The 27,926-nt window shown below is 32.8% G+C and overlaps 1 protein-coding gene across 1 annotated transcript; it reads right to left on the bottom strand.

Moving 5' to 3' along the window:
- Positions 1–660: 660 nt before the first annotated feature.
- Positions 661–4,296, bottom strand: LOC21395264 (pyruvate decarboxylase 1). The gene is made up of 6 exons (XM_010094497.2): positions 3,481–4,296; positions 2,922–3,085; positions 1,998–2,648; positions 1,789–1,906; positions 1,288–1,476; positions 661–1,187 (listed from the first exon to the last, which is right to left on the bottom strand). The coding sequence occupies exons 1-6, from the start codon at positions 4,006–4,008 to the stop codon at positions 1,017–1,019; spliced, it is 1,821 nt and encodes a 606-aa protein (XP_010092799.1). The 5' UTR covers positions 4,009–4,296; the 3' UTR covers positions 661–1,016.
- Between the last annotated feature and the right edge of the window lie 23,630 nt (positions 4,297–27,926).

Genomic DNA, 27,926 nt, shown 5'->3' with positions numbered 1-27,926 from the left:
TATGTATGTGCACTATTGTATATTCTGTGGGTGAACCCTGAATGATGCTAGATGCTTAGTTTTAAACTTGTTTTTTTAGAAAAGTGTAAAAGTACTCATCACTTTCTTATAATCTAATTTTAATAAAATGTAAAGCTTGTTTAGAAAATTTCTTAATATTTTATTTTTAAGTTTGATTATTATATTTTTAAATGAGTCTCCACGTCACTAATTCTTATTTTGGGACGTGACAAACAAAAGGAAACGCCACTTTATCCTGTTATAGATAAAGTGGAGAGCTCTCTCGTCACATGCATTAAGTGGAGAGATCATTTTTCATTAAAATGATTGAGAAGTACCGGGAAAGAGCCAAATCTTCAACCAACCAGAGATCTTCCTCAAAAGTATAACGGCGGGCCCTTGACCCGAAAATGTGCGCATGTCTAGTTTCCATTCTCATCGCTCGCTATCAAACTTGTCCATAATTTTTTCTTTGCTCTTGGCACTACTTATGTCACAATAATAGTGGATACTGTAGTCGGATTTAAGGGTGTTCAGAGCTACAAGGTAGTAAGCCCTACTTAGCATCTCTCTTTTAACATTTTTTTTCCTTTTCTTTTTCTTTTTTTGATTGAAGATAAAAAAGATTATAACAGTACAAGGTGACGTACACTAAAATAATTTCGGAAAGGCAAAACATCTTTATGACATATGAATCCATCATAAAAATGGATTGAAATGAAACTGATTCAAGCTCAAGACCTAACGGAAAAGAATGACTAGCCTTACTATCTCACCACATGACTTTTTCTTAGCATTATTCTTCGGTAAAACTAACTAAACGAAGTGAAATGATACTGAAGAAAATCATAATCACTCTTTTATTACATATAAACAAAAGACAAGGAATATAGTCATGTGGACTACTCAAACCATTAGAGGAAAGGGGGGAAAAGGAGAAACGGATAAAAATTCTTTAACAAATGTTCAACTTTTAAAGAGAATAACACTCTTTTGACATGTTATCATGATTGGTTTTACTGTGGGTTTGGTGGGCGGCTGTTGGCAGCAGAGACCCTCGAGCCCCATTCAAGCAACTCTTTGCTCGTATCATCCTTGTGAACAATCACCTCAATGAAGCACAGGGAGTCCTTCTTGGCCCCAGTTGCTGTCTCAATTGCCTCAATAAGCTCGTCTTCATATTGGACCTGCCAAGAAAGTTGCCCACAAAGTGTCCATAAAAAATCAAGCATTACCCTATTAGGAGTATCAATGTTGAGTGAAAATGGTGCAAATTAGCAAGCTCACCTTGGCAGTCCAGCACTTGCCTTCGCCATTATGAAAGGCGTCGACCAATGCGGTGTAGTTCCAGTTCTTGATCACATTGTAAGGTCCGTCATGTATCTCGACTTCAATGGTGTATCCACCGTTGTTCAACAGGAAAATGATGGTCCTCTGCCCATTTCGCAGCATTGTGGACACGTCTTGAGCGGTTACCTATACGGCAATCGATAAGGAAGACTTTTTACCCCAAAGAAAGCAACCAAAATCATGTAGTTGTGGTACAAGTTTATGATCATTTTAAAAAAAAAAAAAAAAAACGGAAGATCTAGTAGAATACTGCAATCCAAAACTCTAGAACAGCAGGGAATGCTGCAGGAAGTTGCAACCACTAGTGATTTAGCATTCTGAAGTTCTCTATTACTCGAGAAATGTTGTTACAAGTTTTTGTATATCTAAAACCAGAGTAGTTGTTATTGATTTAACTCACTTGGGTAAATTTAGGAGAGAAAATGAATCAACGAATACCTGGAAGCTTCCATCACCAATACAAGCAATCACTCGCTTCTCGGGAACAGCCTGTGCGTACCCAAGAGTTGCTCCAACTGACCAACCAATTGATCCATATTGCATTTGGAATTCATACCTGCAAACCCAATTTCAAACTTCTAGTCAGAACGTACATTCTAATACCAAATCAATTAGCAAGAAGTGCCAAATTCTTCTTATGCTTTTACCCGCAACCCCGTGGTAACTTCAGCTTCTGGCAGTTAAACCACGAGTCCCCTGTCTCAGCAATCACAGCAGTCTCACTTGACAGCAATTTCTGAATATGCTGAAACATAATATTGACTCTCAAAGGCTCTTTAGGCTCACTTTTCAAAGGGTGTCCTTCCGGAACAAAGATCCTGTGGTAGTTCTCATAGGCAGTGGTATTACGCTTTAGCCTCTTCGCAAGTGCTCTGAGGAAATCTTTCATCAGAATACAGCCAAAGGCAGGGCCATTCGCAATCGTCACCCGATCAGGCTGCAAAATAATCGCCTTTTCCTTCTTCAGAAGAAGGGAATACCCGACAGAGCTGTAGTCATTGAAAATAGGCCCTGCAAAGAGGTAGGCATCGGCGGATTCCACAATTTCAGCGCAGAAGGCAGTGCTGACAGCACCCCAATAAGTTCCAATGAAATGCGGGTGGTGCTCCGGCACAAGCCCTTTTGCTGATGGCATCACAGCAAGAGCATAGCCGCAGGCGTCAGCGAGTTCCACAAACGCGTCGGATGCATGAGCAACTCGCAGCTTGGGACCGCCCACCAGAACTGGCTTGACAGCCTTGTTCAGGAACTCTGCTGTGGCCTCAACTGCGGCCTCTAATCCCAACTGATTACTCAATCTGCATCAGAAAAGAGTATGAGATATAAATATCAGCCACAGCTATTAATTTTAGTTCTTTAGAAATGTCTTCAATAATGTCTATTGATTGTTAACATTTTTCATTGAGAAACTGTTTTCATATTTGGTAAAGAAATGGTCGTTTTTTCCTTTTTCATACACAGATTCTTTTTTCTTTTACGCAAATCAATCTCTCTGAAAACAAAAGAAAGGCAATTATCCAAAGCAAAATTATTTTCAAAACACTCCCAAACAACGGGCCCTGAAATTTTACCTTGGAGAGAGGGAAAATGGGACAGGCTCACGACTGAAAGTAGGATGAGGAATCCCAGGCAAGTTACAGCTTATGCTGATGTAAACAGGCTTGCTTTCCTTCAAAGCAGTGGAAATGGCCGTGTCTATTTGCTCGTGTGCATCTTCCAGGTTATTCACGACCGCCTTTAAAAAAAAAAAAATCCACAAAACTGGAAATTAGCAAATTTCACCAGAAAAGGGGGAAAAATGAAAAGAAAAGAGGAAAAAAAAAAAAAACAGAGTTAGCATTACAAAAACGTACATCATTTCTACCTTTTTCTCCTCGAAACTACTAAAACAAAGAAGCAAACAGAAAGCACAGAGAAAAAAAAAATCCCAACACTTTCTATTTAAAATCTAGAAAAAGAATAGTAAATGTCAAACATATATTAATGTCTATGAATTACAAGCCAACTATTAGATCCACATATAACTTGGTTAAAATTCACTATGGAGCCAATACAGAACCTAAAATGCATACCAAATGGCAAAACAAAAAGAACCCAAATGAGTAAGAAAATGTAAAAATTTCTACGAACCTGATAACAAGTGACGGTCTGAAAACACCTTAATTCTTGGCTGAAATCAGGCACGCCAATAGTATGATGAAGAACTCTGTTGGTCCCATAGTCATTGGAGTTAGGCCCTCCCACAACGCAGATCAGAGGCAAGTTCTCGCTGTAAGCGCCGGCGATCGCGTTGAGAACACTCAGACCGCCGACGGTGAACGTCACGACACACGCGCCAACGCCACGCGCCCGCGCGTAGCCATCAGCAGCGTATCCAGCATTCAATTCATTGCAGCAGCCAACGTTGTTGAGGCCAGGCTCGGCGATGAGGTGGTCGAGGAGTGTGAGGTTGAAGTCGCCGGGGACGGTGAAAACGTCGGTCACGCCGACCTGCACCAGCCGCCGCGCCAGGTGCCGGCCGAGCGTGGCCTCCGACGAGGAAAACGCTATGGAGGGGACGGAAGAGCTTTGGATGGTGCAAACGGCGCCGATTGGTGGGCCCCCCACGTCGTTGCTCGCCGGATTGCAGGCGTCCACCGCTCCTATCTTGGTGTCCATGGATAATGGAAAGTTTGAAGTTTTCTTTTCCTTTTTTTTTTCGGTTGTGATCACGAGAATATATTGTGTTGTTTTGTGGCCTTTTTCTTGTTTATTTGATCAAGAGACTGTTTGGGTAGTGGGAAAATATGGAGAGAAAGAGAGGAAAATGAGAGTTGTTTTGTTGTGGGATTTGATAGTTGTGAGTGATGATGTTGTTTTGGTGGGGAATATTTATAAGGTGGAAAAGTGTGGAAGATACTAGGGGCGGTTTCCTGTAAAGAAAGGCATTTTTAGAAGAAGCGGTAAGCGTATATGGATTCTCCTACTGGCTGGTTAATATTATTACAAGTCTCGGCATCCAGGATGTGATTCATGGGAAGAATACAAACAAGATTGGTGTCAAAGGTTACCGTGTAAGGAGGACAACACGTATTTAAGGATAAAAAAAAAACAAAAAACAAAAAGAGAAACTATTCAAAAGCTAGAAAATTCAGACTTATTTGGTTGTATTTTTGAGTTATAGTAATTTGAGTGTAGATCTTGAGTTGAATTTGAATTATAGTTTGTATTTAAATGTGCACACTTAAGTTATGATTTGAATTAAGAATCTATTTGAGTTTGTATTTAAGTGAGTCAAAACTTGAATTTATATTTGAATAGTATTTTAATAAAAATTTAATGGTGATGAAAAATTTTAATAGTGTATATGAGTGAGGTTTTATTCATTTTTTTGTTATGAATGCATATAAAAAAATCATCTTAATCGGAATTAAAATAAAAAGTTATGACGTTTTTAATAATAGAAAAAATATTGTTTATTAATTTGAATTTAAGTTTAAAAATTTGAGTTGAAGGGAAAATTTGAACTCAGATTTTAGTTTCAAACTTAAATTAAAACCTGAATTAAAACTTAAGTTCAAACTCAAATTTTACAAACGAATATAAATTTAAATAAAGTTGTAACTTGACGTTTTTAGTGACGGTAAAAAACACCTACATTTTGATTGATGGTTGTAGGTTTGGATTGTTAAAAATTTCATACCAATCTTAGAATTACGACCTTGAGTTTGAATTTTTCACATCAAGTAAGAAAAACGATATTGTGTATGTATATATGTTGGATATCATACTAGTGAAAGTGGTATTTTGATAAAATATTTTGGGTGTTTTGTATTTTTCCTTCCAAAAAACAAATTTGATGGTTTAGTGGTGGAGCCTTTTTCTTGTTCTCGAAGGAAAATACAGGTCAAAACCATTGTCAACTGTAAATAAAAAAAAAATGAGAAAAAGGTGTTAACAAAATTGTCCTCCACTTGGAGGGCACAAATAAATGGCAGAGCTGGAATCTCGTTTTGGAATGGAATTAATGTACGGGTTTAACACTAATTACGGTCCAAGAAAGTTCAAAGTGCAAATAATTCGTCAATTAAGTCACGCAGAAACTGGCGCTGTGGTCGGGTAAAAACGGTGAGCAAACTCTTCGGGAGGGTTTTATGAATCAGTGAATTTGCTGGTTTTGGAAACGAGACCAAAACGACAAGAGTCGCTGGTAGTCAGAGAAAGCCGTATGCTGTCCAAGGTGTATAATTGCCCAAACGAATAATCGTACTCCTATTGGTCAGTCAAATATACGACAAAGGTACTCCTATTTGTCTACTTGGCACGTTTTAGAGCAAACACTTGGGTTAATTTCATTGGTACTCATGAACATTTGGGGACATTTTCAATTTATTCTTTAAATTTTAAAAATTCTCACACTATTCTTAAATTTTAAATTACTTCCATTTAACATCATTGTTAGAAATTATAATAAAATAGATGGGAAAAAGTTAGGATAGTAAAATTAATCACTAATACTTATACAATTGAAACTTATATAAAAATAATAATATTTTAAACACCACAATTAATAAAAATTAGAATCAATCCATAAGCTCAACACTACTCACTCCAATACTTTGTATCACGACATCCTTATTGATAGAATACTATAAGATTTAACAGCACCATTATGTAGATAACCGTTGACAATCACTATTTTAACAAAAAAGGGGGGCATATTTATGGCAGGCCAAAATTCTTCACTAGTAGGATACGACCAAACAGACAATATTCAATCTTAACGAGGGTCTACATAGTCTCTTTCACACCAAATTATAGTTTAAATACAATAAAAACGTTTAAAAAATCTAAGTTAAGATTATTTTCATAAATACCCTTTAATTATGTATCTTATTTTAAAATACCCTTTAATTTTTTAAAATGCTTCAAAACACCTCTCAATTTATAAAAAATCATTTAAAATGCTTTCTTCATCAACTTCCTCTATTATTTTAACGGATTTTATTGACGTAATATGTGTTAAAGATTAAGGCCATGTTCGGTTGCTACAGTTTACTCGAGAAAGGCCCACTCGAGAGTTAAACTTGGCCCAAATTCACGTTCAACGTGTCAAAACTCAAAATGAAACTCGAAAATAAATTCGAGTTACCTACATTGTTTTGAGTTCATCTTCCCACTGCAACTTGAGTTACTTCTCTGTATTTCTACAGTGAAGATTCCTGGCTAATATTGACCATTGCGTGCTTCGTCCATCTCTAACGCTCTAACACGCCATTCTGCTACTTCATGTGCTTCTACAGAGAGATTCCTATAAGTTCTCCTGCCTTTTGACCATAACTCACTCCTTTAAGCTTCAATTGCACTCGCTTCAATTCCGCCCCATAACCATAACTCAAATGCTCCCTTTGAGTTCTGCTGTCTTTCCCTCAATCTGAGGATGACTTTGTAAAAATAACTCAATAGAAAAGTTTTATTAGTAAAATAACTTTTCAAAAAATTTTATTTGCAAAATGATCACTTTTTACAAAGAATGATTAGGTGGTATTTCTTCATAAAAAATGAAGAAGGTCATTTTGCTAATTTCACTTTGTTGGATAGTCATTCTAGCATATTCCCCCAATCTGAGATAGAAACCCTAGCCCCAAAATACACCCCTCATCTTCTGCCGCCTGGTCTCCGTTCAAGACGGAGAAATTCGGTGGTAGAAATCTATCTCTTTGGCAACCTCCTTAGGCAACAATCCTAGTTCGATGTAGAAGGAAAGAGGCTCGACGTAGTGCTTTCCTATGTCGACGTAGTGCTTTCCTGTGGCGATGTGAAATCTACTTCCCCCTCCATTGTCGTCGCCGGTACCTGACTCAAGGACAGCAGTCTTTGCGTTTTGGGAATCTCAGAGCAGATCAAACCCACTCCTCTGTAGGCTCTAACTCGGTAAGCACTCGAATCCTAGCTCATCTCCTCAACTGGTAACACTTTCCCCATGGTAACCAAAAAAAAAAAAACTCTTTCTTTTTTCTTTTCTAACTTTCTCTCTGGTTTGTTTGGTTGCCGAGAAAAGTGGGGAAAGAGAAATCGATGAGAGAGAAAATGAATATTTTTGTTTCTTTTAAGGTTTTCCGAAGATGGATTGTTGCTCTTTCTCAATTTTCTTCTTGTTCAAGAACTTTGAAGAGTTGCTGAATATTTTCTGGATAATGGTTTATTTGTCTCAGAACTAGTAAAAGGAATGTACCAACCATTATTTGTGATTATCACACGAAAAGGGAACTACAAGTGTGAAACTTATTTAGTAATACTGAAGCTTGATGTGAGGCTTTGAGATATGTTTTTAGAACCTCAAAATAGTTTCTTTAATTTTTGTTTTTGATTCAGGAGCTATGCATTTTAAGGATGTTGGTTTTAAGCAAAAACCAAGACATACGAGAAAAAAAAAAACAAAACAAAAAAGAGAGATCTTTGTCTGCTCTTGAATTATATGTTCTTAGTACCTCATAGGTCTTGGTTAGGCATTGACACTTTAAAGCTAGATATTGTTTGTCCAGAGTGGTGGTGTCTTAGTATTGTTGAGAGTGTTTTTAATTTAGCTGCTAACTTTCGGTTTATTTCCTTCAACTAGATCACAGATGGTATGCACGTTCCATGTGTGCCTCACCGTGAAACGGCCGAACTTTACAGAAATAGAAAGGGGCTCTTTTCGCTTAATGTGCTCGCAGTTTGCTCATTTGATATGAGATTTACGTACATGATATCTGGCTGGAAGGGTTCAGCACACGATGCGAGAGTACTTGCATCCGCGTTAGATCACCCGCGGAAACGATTTATGAAGCCGCCACCAGGTAACTGGAAAAAATGTCTCATTCTACATCTACCTAATTCATAAACTGCATCTAGATTATAACTGTTGATTGTGATTACTTAAATACATGTAGGAAAATTCTACCTTGTCGACTCAGGCTACGCAAACAACGGATGTTTCATGACAACATATCGGGGAACAACATACCATTTGCAAGAGTATAGGAATCGATGTGGTAGAGGCTTCCGTAGTGAACGTGAATTGTTCAACTATACACACTCCTCCCTGCGTAATGTAATCGAAAGAACATTTGGTGTGTGGAAGGCCAGATTTCATATTTTGAAAAGCATTAACTGTTACCCCATTGAAAAGTAAGTTAAGGTTCTGGTTGCATGTGTTATAGTCCATAATTTTATCCACATGTACCGTAATGGAGATAGACTATTGGATTAGTACTTATAAGATGGCATTCCGGTTGCAGACATTGATCCACAGAATGTTGAAGAGGATATCAATGACAATAACAACTACGAAGGACAACCATTGAATTATAATGCAAAATTGGAGATGAATGCGTTAATGGATGCAAGAGCGCATATAATGTGGGCAGTGTACCGTAATCGTCGTACGCGCTAATAATAGTGTATGGAGAATTGTGATATTAATTATGTATATATTGTGACTATTTGCTCTCCATTTATAATGAAAACTCATCTTCTAGTAATTTTTTATATGGTATTTTAATTTATTAAATGAAGAAAATGCCTACGTTGTTTTTAAATTTATTACTACTTATAGATGATTCACTTTTATTTATTCAAATTTAATTACATAAAATTAATTAAATGAAAGAAAAAAATTTCAAGATACTATTCACAACTCAAGAATTAGTTGAAACAAACACAAACTCAAGTAAATTCTAATATCAAATTATAACTCAAGTTTACACAACTAAACACAAACTCAAATTACAACTTCAACTCAAGTTATAACTCAAAATCTACACTCAAGTTACCTAACTCAAAAACAGTAAAAGAATAGCCCCTAATTAATGACATTAAACAACTGACATGACATGCTTAAAAATTAATTAAAATCATTAAATTTTAATTAAATTAATAAAAATAATTACTCCCAAAAAAAGATAAAAACAAAAACTATTAAAAAAATTACAAAACCATTTATTTCAAAACCCAAATCTTCTCTTTTGTTCTCTCTTCGTTGGTGGTCAAGCATTGAGCTGGAACCGACAGAATTCGCTCGGCACAACTACGGTTACGGGGGCTGGCGGGCTTGGAGGTGGTTGTTCAGCAATGTGGAAGGCGCGTCGCGGCTTGACGGGGAGCTTGCGTGGTGGGCGAGATTGAGGAGGGGTGGTTCGTGCAGTACCGTGAAGTGCGACGGGTCGACCTGGCTTGCGCGGCGGAGATCTTCGCGGTTGACGGGATCCAACGGTGACCAAATTTGCTTGCAAATTAACACTAGAGGGGGGTTGCATCATAGCTGCCTTGTCAAATGGTGCGGGGACTCTGAGGCAAGCAACAACATTTTAGGACATGGGTATAGAGTCTAGGAAGGAGGGAGGAAATGGTTCTTGTGAGTTCCATTCCTTTGCTTGAATCTGTGTCTCAATGAATGAGAAATAAGATTGAAAAAGAGAAATCGGCTTTGAGTTCTTCAAGAGAAGAAATGCAAATATCAAAAGGAGATCTCCCGTTCGACTGTTCTTGCATTTTGCAGGTACTAATCCATCATTTCCATGTTGTTTACCCCTATCCTTGACAGGAGACAAAAAAACCAGCCATTAAAGGCTTTATTTTTTCTCCTTTTCGTTCTGGGTTCATTTTTTTCTATATATATATATATATTATAAAAGACTAAATCAATACACTCCCAAATATAGTTGCAAAGGGGAAAAATTGACATTCTGAGATCATAATCAGATCTGGGTTTTGATCTCCAATTCTAGCGACCCAAGGACATATTTAAGATACAGTACAAGGTTTCTCTTTCCAAACCTATTGCTTTCTATTCAGGATGTGGGTGTTGCACGGTTGCTTCAATTTTATTTTGATTTTGTAATTTTAGGTCTCCTTTATTTGACTGAATCGAGTTTAAAATTTGAGTTAAGATATAATTTTATATAAAAATTTTTTATTATAATAAAAAAATTAAATGTGATTAATTATGAGAATTTTTTATTATAAAAAAATTTAAATTCTAAACTCAAATAGCAAAATGAACGGAGCTTAATCTTTCGAGAGGTGGAAATATCAAAATCAAAATATCAGATGGAAATAGGGAAGCTGAAAATGTAGAAGAGAGACGAAGGAGGAAGAAAAGAAAGCCAATCTGGTGCTACGCATTCCACAAACTCTCCTTTAATCTGGGGGCCCACATTAAATCTACCAATTCCTAGCCACCAGATGGAACATATATTGTTAAAGTATGTCTCGTATTGTAGCATTTTTCATTTTTTAATAGCTAAACATCTTTATACATTTAATTAGAGTTTAACACCTATAATTCACGTTTAATAGTATGTCATATCACCAATTCTGTTAAGAGTATAGAGGAAAGTGGAGGGAAGGAGCTATTTGATTTATTTTTTATAGATTGGGGGTAATTTTAATTATTTTAAAAAATTAAAGTGCACTTTGAAATAAGGCACATAATTTATGAGTATTTATAAAAATAATCCTTAAACTTATTTATTTTTTTTATAAGTAAAATTAAACCTATCAAAACAAACGCAAACATAAAACATCTCAAAAATAAAAAAAAATAGTCCAGAACATTGTCGACATTTTCATGACATTATCTATATTTTGAAGTCTCGACATGGATAACGAAGAAAAAGATATTCTTTCTGGTCTGTCCATAAAATATCCATAATGTCCAAAAATATCAATAAATCCGTGACAACATAATTCAAATCAAAAGTAATAAAAAATATTAAGACTTAATTAATTTTCTAAATAATTTTGACTTTTTAAATTAATGAATCATATTCAAATAGTGGAAAAGAAGATTTTACTCATGCTACACAAATGAAGATCATGGGTGTAGGGCAACAGGTCATGGTAGTAGGGCAATTGGTCATGGTAGTAGGGCAATTGGAAAACCATTTATAGAAAGACATGGTGTGACTCAAATGAGTCAAAAAATTGATGAGTATTCTGTGGCCTTGAGTTTTGATTCTATGAGCTTAGAAAATGAACAGAGTTCATATGGTTACAATCATTTATATAATTCTCACATAATGTTAACTTTAGAAGTACAAAACTAAGATGGTTTATTTGATATATCAGTATATCCTCCATACATGTCATTGTTGAAAATCACACATCCCTAAAGACTACTCATTAAGTTAGATAAACTAATAGTATCCAATTTATGGGTTAACAGTGGAAGAGATCAAGAAACATACAAGTGACACATCAACAATTGCCTATAGAATTATTCAAGGGTAATATCTTGGCAAATGTATTGTTTAGATGATAATCGGAACCTACTTAATACACTTTCTAACTTGTTAAAAACTCATTTTGGTACTGAAAGCACTTTAAGTTTGCGCATACTCTATTATGTTTGATAGTTAATTTTCATGTAATATATTTACTTATTGAGCCTTTTTTGTATTATTTATGTAAAATTATATTTGAATTATAATTCATATATAATTATGATAATTTCTTACTATACCAGTTGACATAACTCTTATATTCTGACCAAAATGCATTATTTTTGTTATTAAATTAGTCCAAATTAAGTAATATTGATTGTTTTAATAGTTATTATAGTTTCAATAAAAAAATTTAAGGTTTTCTCAAAGTATCTATTTTTTTCAAGAATATTCATCGACATCGACATTTTCATTGACATTATCCGTAAATCAAAACCTCGTAACCCCCTCGACATCGACATTTTCATCCATGATTGTGAGAGAGGCAGCAAGGAGTTGGATTTCATTCGAGAGAATGGGTAAAAGTGAAATGAAAATCTAGAGGTTTTAATTTTATCAAATTTTAAAATTTAAAATTCAAATGAAAAATAAAAATTAACATCAATAGGTCATAAATAGGTTATTAATGTGTCGTATTTGTGTCAATCTATTTATGACACATTTAATAAACAAGTTATTATGAGTTAATTTCATGTTGGAGGGTTTGTGCCGTGTTGACCCTTATTTAATCATGTTTGGCGGGTTCAACTCGTTTTGACCCAAACCCATCTAAGGTAAACACAAACCCTCTAATTTCATGTGGGTTTGAAGTCGAAGAGGGCTATCATGGGAGACTGTTTCGTCAGGGACACAATTCGTCGTTGGTTGTGGCGAAGTCTGTCGTCGCCGACGTCAATGGAGTTTCGCTGGACGGTGGTTGGCCGCTATAGGGAAGAACCTCAAATCTTGTGGATTAATTTATGGTTTGGACATGTTTTGAAATCAAAGGCTAAGATTAGAAGTCTAGTCAGATCAATGGTTGAGATTTATTTTGGGTAAAATTTAGTTTTTTTTTTTTAAGAAATTGACAAATACTCTTTAAAAGTATATAGGTATGAATTTTTACCTTTAATTCTTGATAAATACCATTTTTAATCAAATAACTATATTAACAAAATGATATTAATTATGAGTCAAAGTGAAAATCTAGACCCATGCATTTTTAAGTGTAAAGTTAGCAATTTTTTCACTTTTTTTTTTTTCAATGGAAAGGAATTAGATAGACTTATTATAATTTATTATTCCTTTATGCTTTGTGGCCATCAGATTTCGATTTAATGGTTGTGAATAAATACCCTTTCTGTTAGGGGATTTTAGCGCCCCCAGATAATGAATAAAAGATGAAGATGTTTAATATAACAATTGTGTAGGTAATAAATAGAATCGGACGTTATATCTGCTAAAAAAATAATTAAAGATCGCCCTGAGGGGCATCACACCAATATATATAATGTCCATGCATTTCATGCATTTTCAACGTCTACGAGTATTAATTACCAATATAATTAGATATGCAATCTTTGTGAACCTGAAAAATTAGAAGCGCTATTTATTTGAAAATGGAGACCATTTTATTTGGTATTAAGATTCGTGTCAGGATTTGAATCATGATTCGTGGCTTGTTACAATATTTTTTCTCACAAAAAATACACGTAAACTGATAATGATTCTGAATTATAATTCTAAATCTATGAATCAAACGTCTAATAATAGTCATAATTTAGTACTTCTCAACTTCTTTCCTCCAATGTCCAAAGGACCTAGAGTCCTAGACAATAAATAATTAATAATAAAAATGCTTATCCACTCCTATTGCTTTTATAAAATTACAACAATACCCCGATTGATCCATTATTTATTAGTCATTTTAGTACTTAAGTTGTTATGATTGTTATTCCTAAAATTTAATTAATACACCATAAAAATATACCAGGAAGAAAATTAAATTATGTCCAATTTTACTTCCTAACAAGTAACTAATAAATAGTACGTATAGGAAAAATCCAATACTTTATCATCCTATCCAATAATTTATTTTTTTCTTTATAACTTCCATTCTGTTACAAGATGTAAATACTTTCACGAGAGAGTTAATTGATAGAAATCATTATTTTTTTTTTAAAGTTAGAAATCGATAATGTATCTACTAAAAAATTAATTAAAGATCACCTTTGTGAACAGAACCTATATGTATAATTGTTCATCCACTTCAGGCACATGGAAAATATACGTACAAGTATACCAACGAATAATAGGGAGTTTATTATATTTGAGTCTATAAAAATACTTATCCCAACATTTTGTATACACTAAGTGACAAGCTTGAAGTCGTGATGTGCATGCATTTATTTAAATAAAATCACGATAAAGCGACAAAATAATGATTCGTGAATACATTTTGGCCATTAACAATACACATGATGTGATGATTCGAATAGACATATGTCTCATATTCTTTAAAAAATAATTAAAAAAAAGTTTTTGGCATGATTACCCCTCAAACTTGTTGTGATTTAGTAAATTGCTCCTAAACTTTTAATTTTCGCAAGTTGCCCACAAACTTATAAATTTATTGCAATGTGCCCTATTTAATTAAATTTGCTCGCACTTTTTATTATATTTAAGGGATTAAAAATTGAGATATAGAAATATTTGTGTTATATTTGAATCAAAATGTTAAAATTTATGGCTAAACGTGTTTTTTGACATTAATTTAATACAATCTTTGTCAAAATGGGACACATTGCAATAAATTTATAAGTTCGGGAGCAGCTTGTTAAAATTAAAAGTTTGCGGATAATTTACTAAATCACAATAAGTTTAGGGGGCAAATGTACTAAAAACCCAAAAAAAAATTGCTCAAGTACGCTATATTATTTATTTGGAATAATTACAAAAATAATCTTGTGTTAACGATCAAGATAAAGTGTTCTCTTTTTAACCACCAAACTGGAAAAAGGACTAAACGAGAAACAAACTAAGTGGACGTTTAGTTCAAAGATTCAGAATTATTCTCGGTTTTCGTATATTTTTTTTGAAAGAAAATACTATAGCGAGTCACGAACCATGATTCGAATCATTGCACGAATCCTCATACCAAATACCCTCTAATAGAATAGAGTTAAGTCTGGATATTTTAAAACAAAAGAATCAAAATGAGATTAGTAGGCTTAACAAATTTGTTAAAAGTTTTGCCTAGTCACCAAGATTTTTTGGCCTTGATAACCAACAATTACTAGATCGATACTTAATTTAAAAGTTATACTTGTTGATTAAAGATATTATAATGTCATTTGTCACTGTAAAAGAATATATATGTTGTCATAATTAGTTTGTTTTTGAGGAAAACATACCGATTAGCTTATTATTTATTTCTAATGACAATAGAGGTACTCTAAAACGACTATTGAAAGGGCACTCTTTATCATGTACATTATGAAGAATCGACCGCATCTTCGAATAAGTACTCGTCGAATACATTTTACTTACAAAAAGCTAATCTTATTTTATATTTTTAACTCCATTAAGAAAGATCTTATTTTAGAATTTGGCAGTGGCATTATGGTGAAACACTTTTAAATATTAAAATCCATGTTGCAATTTTTGTAATTTACTAAGAGATTAATGTTAAATAGAAATTTATTATCAGGCAATGTATTGAAATTCTTTTCTTAGTGTATTTTTATTTTAATTTATAAATTTTTGTACCCCATTGATGTGGAATCATTGACTAGCACTGGAGCAAAATTTTTTGAGAACGTGTACATTAATTTAGGGATGTCAATGGTGGGTCCGACCCGCTAGAGTTGTCAATTGGGTGGCGCGGTCTCTGGACGGCCCAACCCAGCCTGCTACAATGTCATGTTTGGTGCGGCCCGACCCTATACTGTTACGGGCTGGGCCAGTCCGGCCTGTTTGCCAGGCTAGGGTTGGGCCTCAATTTCCCAGCCCGTGGCCCTGGCACGGCCCATGCCCGTTCAAGGAACAGGCTCAGCCCGACACAGCCCAGGCACTCAGCGGACCTAACGGTAAAAACTGGCACTGTACGCGGCCCGGCACGTCACAGGCCTAACGGTCAGAAATGGCAAGTCTGACCTGGCCTGTGACGTGCCTAACGGTCCAATTCTGAAAATTAGCTACAAAACCCTTATAAATACCCTACCTCCCTCACAACATTCTCCACTCGTCTACATCACTTTCAACTCTCAACTCCTCTCACTCTCATAACTTTATCTCTCATACTATCTTTGATTCTTAGCTTTCTCTCTTGTTTCCTAACCTTCTCTTATCTGTTTCATTTACAATTTTCAATCAATTTTCTCTTATCCCGAAAAATAAAGGTACTGTACTGATTATTTTTGTATAATATTTTATTCCTATTTAATGTTTATTTACATTGTTTATTGTTTATAAACCCCTTTGTTAACGTTAATTTTTGTTTTTTTTACATAAAATGGTGGAAGGAAATTTTCATGATTTTCCTGATTTTGGAGATCAACCATTTTTCAAGGATGAAATTTTGATGCACAACTCCAATCCCACTGATATGGATAATGTTTTGGTTGATAATCAACCGGTGCACAATGAGGATCTTGGAGAATGTGCAAGGGGAAAAGACCATGCACTGCTCCTGCATGGCAACATTACACAGAGGAGCTACGACTAAATCTAAAAACAGATGAAGTTGAAATGCGTACGGTTTGTAAATATTAGAAAAAACACTTTTCCAACAAAAAAATGTAGGGGTACTGGCCATCTCGATAGACATTAGAAAGCATGCCTATCATTACACCAAGGTGGTAGTGTGGACTCCTGCCAACTAACACTTTCACTCACAAATTAAGGTTTACAAAATTTTTCATATGATGCACAACGTGCTCGTGAGGCACTAGCTAAATTTTTAGCTAGTGTCAAATTAGCCTTGTCTTTTACAAATGATGCAGCATTTAAAGAATTTATTCAGACTGCATTTTGTCCACAATTTAAAAGGGTTAGTAGAAACACAACTAGAGCTAATTGCATGAAAGTTTTTTATGCAATGAGACAATCGCTTGTTGATAATTTTAAGTCTTTTAATAATACAGTCTCTTGCACATCTGATCTTTGAAAGGGTTGTAATAAAACTTGTTATTTATGCGTCACAGCTCATTATGTTGACAGGGATTGGGTTTTACAAAAGTGAATTATTGGTTTTCGTTTATGTCCTTTTCCACAAAATGCAAATGTTATTTTTCTACTATTATGGAAATTTTTACTTTTTATGGCATTGAAGATGAAGTTTTAGCAATTACTTTTGATAACGCATCAGCAAACACTGCTGCTATCAACATGTTCAAAGCAAATTTGAAACCACCTTTTGGTGGATAATTTTTTCATCAACATTGTGCATGTCATATCATAAACTTAGTAGTCCAAGCTGGTATTGAATCTATATCTCATCATCTAACTAAAATTAAAAAGGCATTATCTTTCATCTCTAGTTCGGGAGCTCAGCTCGAAGAATTTCGCCAATATTGCAGGAATAGCCAGACGTGGCCAAGAAAGTTTCCAACAGATGTTTGAACTAGGTGGAACTCCACCTACTTAATGTTAAAAGTTATTATTCCGTATCAACAGATAATCACTACATATGGAAACATTAAGTATGATGAGCATTTTATTTATGATACAGATTGGTTTAAATTTTTAGAAGTATTCTAAAACGCTACCGAATTACTTTATGGTGTGTATTATCCTACTGCTCATCTTGCGTTCCATCAATTAATTAATATTTCTGAAACATTTTCTTATTATAGGGATACTGATCTTTTTGCACACATAGTTTATTAAATGAAAAGAAAATTTAAAAGTTATTGGACCGGTTGTCCTATTTTATATGCATTAGCAACAATTTTAGATCCTAGATGTGGATTTGATGGGACATAATCTTTGATGTCTACTACAACAGATAATTTATCGATTGATATAGAACTAACCATTGATGATGTAAGGAAAATGTTAGAACAATTGTTTGCATTGTATGAAAAAAAATACAGAACAAGACAACTACAACAGTCAACTTCGATGCCAAAGAGCAGTTCGGGGCCTAAAGGTTCATCGTGGAGCTTCTTGAAGAGAAAAGAGAAAGCATCGGGATCATCATCAATACATAGGTCATCTTCAGAACTAGTTAAATATTTTGAGTCAAGTTTTGTAATTGATGACGACAAACTAGACATCTTACAGTTGTGGAAGAGCAAGACAGATCGTTTTCTAACATTACATTATCCATGATAGCACGTGACATTATGACAACTCCAGTGTCCATAGTAGTATCAGAGCAAGCATTTAGTGCAAGCAATCAAATTCTTGACGATAAGAGGAGCAGAATGTACCCGGATATCATATAGGGGCTAATGTGCATGAAAGACTACAAAGATACCAGAAGACGAAAACAACATTATACAGATGATACACTTCTAGACTATTTTTCAAACTTAGACATAACAGAATCTTCTGAAAGCAATTCGGCCACAGTGTAATTTACTTATCCTTGTATACTGTATTCTTTTTTCCTTCGCTAAAGTTTTGTCTCGATCTCCCTACGGGTTTTACTTGACAAGGTTATTAACGAGGCAGTCATTTATGTGTACTTATTCATATTATTTCAATTCAATAAAATCACATTTTTTTGGGGCATATGATATATTTCCTTTTTTCATTAAATATGATAACAAATGTAAATCCAGTGCAATCCAGTCGACCGATGCATGCTCAACGGCCATAAATTTGACCATTGAGCTTCACCAGCTTGAAAAAGGTCTGGGCCGGCCCGTGAAGGGCCTGGGCCTGGGCCCGACCCTAGCACTTATGGATAAGGGCTTAGGCCAGGGCTAGGCCTGAGGGTCTTCCCTCAGGCCCAGCCTAGGCACGACCTTATAATGTACAGGGCCGTGCCTAGCCCAACCCAGGCCTGTGGCGGGCCTGGGGTTAGAAGGGTCATGCCGGCCCGGCACGGCCCTTTTGACACCTTTACAACCCACACATTACGGGTTGGGGGTCGTGACCCACCTTGCCCACTTTGTTTGCAAGGTGGTGCGGGTCAAACCAAAACGCGCTCCATTTTCATTATTTAAAAAACAACAATAAAAAATAAAAAAGAAGAAAATATTCACCTTGACTGAAGAAGTGTGAATAGGAATGTCAATGGGGTAGAAAAAAATGGTGCCCTGCCCCGCCATGCCCCACTCCTAACAAGGCAGGTAGCACCAACACATAATGGTTTATTGACGGTGCATGTCACGACCCGTGGTGATTCGTTTCCGGATGGAGCGGGTCGAACCAAACTCGCCCAATTAACATTTTTAAAAAAAAAACCCTTAAAACTTAGAAGTTAAAATTTAATCGAATCCTTCAAACTTTCATTCCTCCTCTTCTCCTCCAAATTTTCAAATTTAAATTCTCAAAATCCTTATTTTTAACTCTCTCTCCTCACTTTCTCCAGTTAATTATATTTTGATTTACCATTTTAAAGTTGAAAAGGTAAATAACATTCTTATTTTAGTGTATTTTGCTGATTCAACTAAAATACTTTGAGTCATGAGGATCTTTTGTTAGTTAATTTTTGTCCTACCACACTTTAGTCTCCTATTAATAAAAGAGGAAATTAAGAAGTTCCATGTTTTTTGCAAACCAATAATTAGCGACTACAAATGATAATCATTATATTGTATATTTTACCTAACTTAAAATTCATACATCATATATTAAATTTTTACCCAACTTAGCTCATCTACTAATTTTTATATGTTATTCATTAATAAGCCTTTGGCAGATATTCTACGCTGTGCAATGATCAAAAACCCTAATGAAAAGAAAACCTTAGTACTTGAACATGTAGGGAAGAAACGACATTAACCTTTAAAAATAAAAAATAAAAAAGTGGGTCGTGGGGGCGGGAATGGTGCCATGCAGACCCACGGATTACTAACCTGCACCGCCCCCACTAAACAATGTAGTACGGGGCACTGCAAGGCAACTCTAAGGGCAGAACGGTGAGGGTCAGCTAAAAAACCACCCTGCCCACTCCTTTTCAAATTCTATTCAAATTAAAAAATAAAATAATATACATAAAGAAAACAAATAAAAAAGCTCAACAATATCAAAATAAATATAAATTAAAAAAAACTGAGAGAACAACAATTAGAAGTCACTAGATAAAATATAAATGAGACGTTTTGTTTAAAAATTCATAATCATGATTTTAATTTTTAAAATTTAAATTTTTTATGAGAAAAAAATACTCTAAAAAATAAAAAACTATAATTCAAAACCAGAAATGAATCCTTCAAATAAACATCCCAGAAGTGTCAATCTACAGTGAGACCGACATCTTCAAAGAACATCTATAGGAGGCCACATCATGACAACCGACAACCAGTTAGGCTGAAACCATTGACAAATAGATCTTGCATGTGGCCGAAGGCGTGCTTGTTTTTCATTTTTTTTCTTTAAATTAATTTTTTTTTCTTTTTGTTTTCTAGTGTTAGAAATAAAAATTATTTTAATATATTATTTTAAGGGTAATTGTGTCATTTTATTCTTTAAATTCCACTCTCTCACAACATGAGAGATTTAATTACGTAAACAATTATTCCCATCTAATTTGATCGCATAACCTATTCTGAAAAGAAAATCGTGAAGTATGTGTTTGAATATTTAAGTTGACATATGTTCAGTATTGATTATTATTGTAAAAGGTCTCAATTTTCGGATTCATAGGGTGTAATTTCGAAAGGAACATGTAATACATGGTGACGTTATTTATTTTCATTCCTCGTTATGTCCCATGTTGGTTATAATTATTTAAGTTGAGACATATGTCTCATGTTTTAGTACTCATATTCATAATTTAGTTTTATTCTATTTTTAAACTCAACATCCATAATATTTTTCCACCAAAATACTTAAAAATTTTAGTTTTATTTAAAATATTTTGAAAAAGCATATTATATTAAGGTAGATTGGGAACTATGTTTAATATGAATAATAACATCAGAAGTTATTGTGCAAAATAAACCCTTGACCTACTTATCAAATTCTATTATTTGTTACTGTTTAATAGGAAATTTTTAGTAAATAGATTAACTTTTAAAACCTTTGAAAGTAAGTAACATATTTACCAAAATGTAGAAATTAATAGCTGAATTAAGTTTTAAATGACAAGTTTGCCTTCCTTTATGTTGTAAGTTTTAAATAATAAGTTGAGACTTTCTCTGGTATTCTTTATTTTTCAGTCCTTAAATCTGTATCAGAATCTATTTATTCTGTAAATTTTTTCAATCTGATGTATTTTTGACCATATCTAACAGCTAAAAAAATAGAGAACACCGGTGTACACAGCAGAAACTACTAAATAAATTTGTCAAGTTTTATGTTTTAAATAATAAATTTTCAAAGTTTTACCATTCCTTCATGGAAAATCCTTTATGTGGTAAGACTTTTTCTCCATTTTTATTTAAATTTTAATTCATTCAAGTATGTTTAACGTTTACCCTTTTTAATTCTCTTAATTTGTTAGAATAATAATTTACCTTAAACTTTAAAATAGCCCCTAAATTTATTAAAAACCCAAAAACTGTCCAAAAGAAGATTTAAACCTATCCCGATATCAACAATTGTTGCGGCCACCGCTGCTGCCATTGCCGGAGAAGATGATCTAACAGTCGATGTTGCTATGAAGACGGTGTCATTGGATGGGCAACGGAGAGAGAGCAACGGCCATTATTTGTAGAGACGGCGGAGGAGGAGAAGAGTGCGATGATATTAGTGGGAAGAGGAATGAGAAAATAAGATCGGGGCGGCGGTCCAAGTCTCACACCGATCTTCATTGGCGGCGGCCTCCCAACAATGACGACAATGGTGACCTGCTGCAGATGTGGCTATGGAGAGGGGGGAGGAAGAAATGGGTGCTAGGATTTGTAGTGGGAAGAGGAATGAGAAAATAAGATCGTGGTGTTTTGGAAATTTTTTTGGTGTGAATATAGATTACCGGCCTATTTATTTATTACTTTTTTAGCTTATTAATTTTTATTCCAATCCTCATTTGGTCTTTTTCCCTAGCTCTTCTTGTTAAATAATCATGACCTTTTACGTTTTCTAGTGTAGCCATTGGATAGTTTTTATTTATAAGGATTTAGAACACTTTTTAAGAAGTTCTTGGCTATAAGGAAGGGATAGACCCTCACTTAAGACTATGGCTAAAAAGTTTCTTGTCCTCCCAACGCTCTCTTATTTTGTTCTTTTGTTTTTAAAGTCAATTTACTTAGGCCTCATTCATTTCGCAAGTTCAAATTACAACTCAAGTTTTGTTACAGTATTTTCTCTCATAAAAATTCAAATTCAATTTTTCTGTTGTAATATTTTCTCTCACATAAATTCACTTTTTAACTCAGGATCTCAATTCGAACGAAGCATTTGTGTGCTAACAAAGCGTATTCATTGTTGTATTGTTGACGTAAATCATATCATGTTAAATGTTAAAGGTGTAAATCATATCATTGTAGAGGTATAATTTTAGACCGCGCACTCAAAATGTTACATTGGGTTAGATCGGGCCTAAAAAAAAACGAAAAAAAAAAAACAAAACAATAAGAACAGGGTCGAGATGGACTTGCAAGCCTGCATGGGTCATGTCGGATCATGTCCGCCTGTTTTTTTATGATAAAATAATAACAATAACAATAATAACCGGGCCAGGTCGGCCCACATGATTAGGCTTTTGGACCTAAACCCTTGGCCAATGTAGCCTGAATATTTAAGAGAAATAGTAGAAAATAGGCCAATATGAAAAGTTTAAGAAAGTATATAGGCCAATTTTTAGTTATAGAAATTAATAGGTCATAATTTATCAAGTTATGGTTCATAACTAGATAAGTTATGGACAAACTTGTCAAGTTATAGTTCATAGTCAGACAAGTTATGGACAATAACTTGTCAAGTTATGGTTCATAACGAAACAAGTTATTGACGAAAATAGTAATTTGACCTATTTATTAACTTATGTAAACTATTAACCTATTAATTTTAATTCATCTCAAGTCTTAGCCTATTTTCTTCTTTCTCCCAATATTTAATACGGTCAAGCTCCATGCTAGCCCATTTGGTGAAGTCCATATTGACGGCTCTATATCGTCTGCTCTATGATAAATGCCTTGAGCTACTCACAATATTTTTCTTAGAAAAACTTTTGAATGTGAATAAAACTTTATTCCATTATTTAAAATCTTGTGGCTAAAAATAAAATTACAAAAAATTATGACTAACTGCAAATTAAATACAAAACTTTGCTAAGAAATGATATTTAACCATATAAAAATATTGTGATTAAAATTTTGACATGAAAATGGCATGACTATATACTGATCATTTTCTGGTTTTTTGTCCAAAATCTTTATATACTGTTAGATCTGCTGATTTTAATATAATCGATTGAGGTTATGTTTAGTAGCTTGTTTTGTATTGTATTATATAAGGTGTATTGTATTATGTTATATTATCATAATACAATACGGTGTTTAGTGTCATAATGTATTGTATAAGAGTCAAAATGTAAAATTTTAATAATTTTAGGGTTAAAATGTAATTTTTTTTAAAAAAAATTCTGGTCAAAAATATAATTATTCAAAAATTTTGGGTAAAAATGAAATTTTACAAAAATATTAGGGTCAAAGTGTAATTTTACAAAAGTTTTGGGGTCAAAATATAATGTCTTAAAAGTTTTAGGGTCAAATATAATTTTTAATAAATATAAAATTTGCATTATGCCCCCTAAATTTTTCAACAATTATAAGCTCTGATACGACCCCATGTCAATTCGACTCCGACTAGAAGTCGTGTCCAACCCCAACATAAATCATTAATCCATTATAAAATAACAAAATACAATACACAAAATGAAATGTATTCAATAATACGATATACACCATATTAATTTATCATCCGTATTAATTTATATAATACAATAGTCATACCAAATATTATAGTATTACATTATTATACAAAATGGTACTCTAATATAGTCAAATAATATAGTCAAATAAACGTGCGCAATGGCCAATTCTAGGAGAGCCCCTCGTAATAAGAAAAATAAAACTTCATGGATTACCGATTAAACGAGCCTGAATCCCGCGCATTGCTGCAAACTATAATGTTGTATCACATAAAAGATTTACTATTATTACAAACATAGTTACAAATATATATACATGCAATATGCTATGAAAATAAAAGATTTGCTATTATTACAAAATAGTTCCAAATCTATACACATATAGAATTATAGGTCAAAATATATTTATATATATGTATAGACATATATACACTATAATACAGTAACGCTTATTGAATCCATTGTGTTGTCTTTTTTAATTACAAGATAAAAGTGTTAAAAAATCATAATAGGTCAATATAATATTTAAATAGTTTTACAAACTTTTAATATAGACAGTGTATAATAAAAGATCTAAAAATATTTATATTACCTTTTTCTTGGACGCTTTGTAGAAAGTTCTGTTGATTTTGATTCAGAGCTCAAATTGTGAAATATTATTTAGATGTGCATTTAGAAGAATTTAGAATATTTTTCATAGTAAATATGTTTTAAAGAAAAAGTAAGCAGAAAAAATTATGCCAAGTAAATGAGAAACAAATTAGGCAGAAAATAAAAAACTATAGTAGTAGATAGAAAAAGGCTAAAATAGAACAGAGTAAAACATAATATATATTAAAAAAATATTTGTGTGATGTAAAACAGAGGGCAGTATATGAACGACAAAATAGCAAGTAAATAAGTAAAATCCTTAATACTAATAATATACATAAACTAAAATAATAAATGTATAAATAGTTTGTGAATAATCTTATAAGATGGAAATACTAATGGCATTAGATTAGATGTAGAAAGTAAAAAAGAACATTGGAAAGAGGAAGAGAATTTGTTTTAGTAAACATAAGTTAGGAAAAAATTAATCAAAATAAGGAGATTGTATTCACATCAATTTTTGAAGAACCTATGTGAAAAAAAAAAAAAAAAAAAGTGTGAAGATCTTGTGACATCATCATCGCTACAGTTAAAAAATTGTTAGAGAAAAATGTGTAAAGTAAATGGAAAACATAAAATCCAGTTAAAATCAAGTAATGTGTATGTATATAGACTTTAATACAAAATTAATGTAAAAGAAATTAAAAGATTACCATAAGTAAAAAAAGGAAAAATATATATAGCCAAATAAATATATCAAATATTTAGTAAAAATAAAAAATATATTTAACCAAAAATGATTAAGAACATAACAGATTAATAATGAGCAATATAGGGTAGTAACTTTTATTAAGAATGTATTAAAATATAGTATGAACAAATACTATCGAACTAAAAATGCACATATTACTATCAGCACATTATACATATATACGAAACATCAATGGCAGATATGAAATAAATTAAGGTAAAAATTACTAAAGATACCTGGAATGCTAGCCAATCAATGCCAAATATAGATTAAAAAAGGATGCACAGATAGCAATAGAAAGCAGCAAAATATTGTTAATGAAGCAGGGGACTAAAGGATGGAGAGAGCAACTATGTTTGATTTTTCATGTCTAACACCGAATCTGCTTTGAATAAGCAAAATACAATAGAAACATTATAATATAATGAATATTTAATATGATAAAGACATTTTACAAAAGAAATGAAGTTCAAATAGTCGCTACAATATCCTCAGCTCAATAAATGCATGGTATACACATTTTCCAACAATTTATAAAACAAATTCTCCTGTGACATTGTTCAGTTCAGTGACTAAAAAAACAAATCCATTTAAACTGATATATATAAAAAAAGTTAAGAGTCAGTAATCAATTTTAGTGTCAACAGAAGTTAAACAAAATAGAAAAATATTTATTAGTTACTTGGTTCAGGTATTTATCTCCTAATATTACTCATATATATGCAGCATATGTAACCAAAATAGGACCTAACAACGTAGTTGGCTGCCATCTAAGTTATTACAGGATTTATGCAAAATATCAAGAAATTGGATTGCCGTTTAAATCCTTCACTTACACAAAAAGTACAAACCAAACATATATAAGAACAAATAAATAAGTAAAAACTTAAGGACAAAATGATGAATTTAAACTACTAAAGGATGGAGGCCATGCAATATAAAACAGAGACGAAATTTTAGAAACTGATTAGTAAAGATGTGTAAAAAGGCTTCGAAAAATAATGACCCAAAGGTGAAGAAATGACATATTCAATAAGAAAGAACAATAATACCTTATGAATAAAAAAGTTAAAAGATAAAGGCATAAAACCAAAATAACTCAGATAGTGTAAAAAACAGCTAAGTTTCTATTAATAGTCACATATGATACATGCTGAAAATAGAAGACAAATACATCATCACCAAGAAATAGTAAAACCCTTTTAAAAAGGTAGACGCTTTAGGACGGAAAAAAATTTATATATGTATATATATATAGACGTAACATATAGTTAAATAATGATAATAAAAATAACATAAGCACTAAACGACCACAGAAACAGAAAATTGAAACCACATAAAAAAAGAGGGTTAGGAATAAAAATATAAACAGCAATAAATGACTAAATGAATAAATAAATTAATGTAACCAACCGAGATGACATTATAAAGTAATATTTTAAAAAAGCTAAGAAACACATATAATAAGTAAAAATATATTACATTTCACAAAGAAGTACACCGAACATAATAGATGTAACAGAAGACCAAATATTGCAGATGAAAAAAAAGCAGAATATAGGCCAGTAGAAATACTATGAAAAGTCTAATAGAAATAATCCTTTTAAACTGTAAAAAAACATATAAGGTTAAGAATGATAGAATATAGCATGAAGAACAAATATAAAATGAAGACAAATATATATACATAAAGTAACTGAAATCTTGATGAAAGACCGACACAAAAACATGCAAAGAAATTTCAATCAAAATGATGATTATATTACGGCAAGTGTCATTAAGCATAGAACGCACTGCAAAATAGAACGAATACACAACCAACAATAAGATATTAAATTTGTATTAAACAGAACTGAAAGAGATAAAATGTATGTGTCATAATATAATAGTCACAAATCTAGCTCAATCTCTGATATGAACACCTACAAAAAAAATATCAATTAGAGTGATAAATATATTACGGCAGATGTTATAAGGCATGAGTGTCACCGCAAAACAAAATCAATAAACTACCGACAGTAAGATAATAGGTATATGTTATACAAAACGGATGAAAATGAAATATACGTGTCTAACTATAACACTAATACCAATACTAACACAATATAAACCGCCCTCATTTATACATTAGAGAACTGTAGAAAGAAAATACCAACAAAAAAAAGTAACAAAACAGAAATAAATAATAAAGGACAAAATATTAGTAGAAAAAAAATTACAAACAAAAATTCTAAAATAAAATTAAAGAAAAACCCCAAAGAAAAAAAAACCCTTTTAAAAAATCCAAAAAAAATCCTAAATGATGGAAAAAAAAATAAAAAAGACATGAGAAACAAATAGAGAACGAAACAGCATAACCGAAGAAGAAATAATATCTCTACAGAAGAGAATAGAAACCAAATTAGTGCAGGAAGGGAAAAATACGTGCATAGACGGAAAAAAATGAATAAATTTGAAAAAGGGCTGTTCAGCTGGGGTGTTTTTGAGTGAAAAACTAAAAAAAAAAAATAACGCGAGTTATAATTTTATTCGAGTTCATGTTCTTTTAAGTTTAAACTCGAATTTGAAACTAAAACTCGAGTTTAAATTTTCCTTTAACTCGAGTTCAGAAACTCAAACTCAAATTAATGAACAGTATTTTTTCTAATCTTAAAAATACTATAACTTTTTCGTTTTAATTCTAATTGAGATGATTTTTTTTCTATGCGTTAACAACGAAAAGAAGAATAAAACCTAACCCATATACCCTATTAAAATTTTTTATCAACATTGAATTTTTATTAAAATACTATTTAAATACAAATTTAAATTTTAACTCACTCAAACACAAACTCAAAAAGATTATTATCTCAAACCATAACTCAAATGTACACAACTAAACACAAATTTAAATTACAATTTCAACTCAAATTATAACTCAAACTCAACTCAAAATCTACACTCAAATTACCTAACTTAAAAACATAAAAAGAACAAGCCTAAAAGAACACAACATCATAACGAAGAAATAACGAAATCAGTA

The sequence above is a fragment of the Morus notabilis genome, unplaced genomic scaffold (genome assembly GCF_000414095.1).
Source record: "Morus notabilis unplaced genomic scaffold, ASM41409v2 Scaffold490, whole genome shotgun sequence".
Taxonomy (NCBI): domain Eukaryota; kingdom Viridiplantae; phylum Streptophyta; class Magnoliopsida; order Rosales; family Moraceae; genus Morus; species Morus notabilis.
Note: the sequence above shows the minus strand (reverse complement) of the source record. Positions and strands in the feature narration are given on the sequence as shown.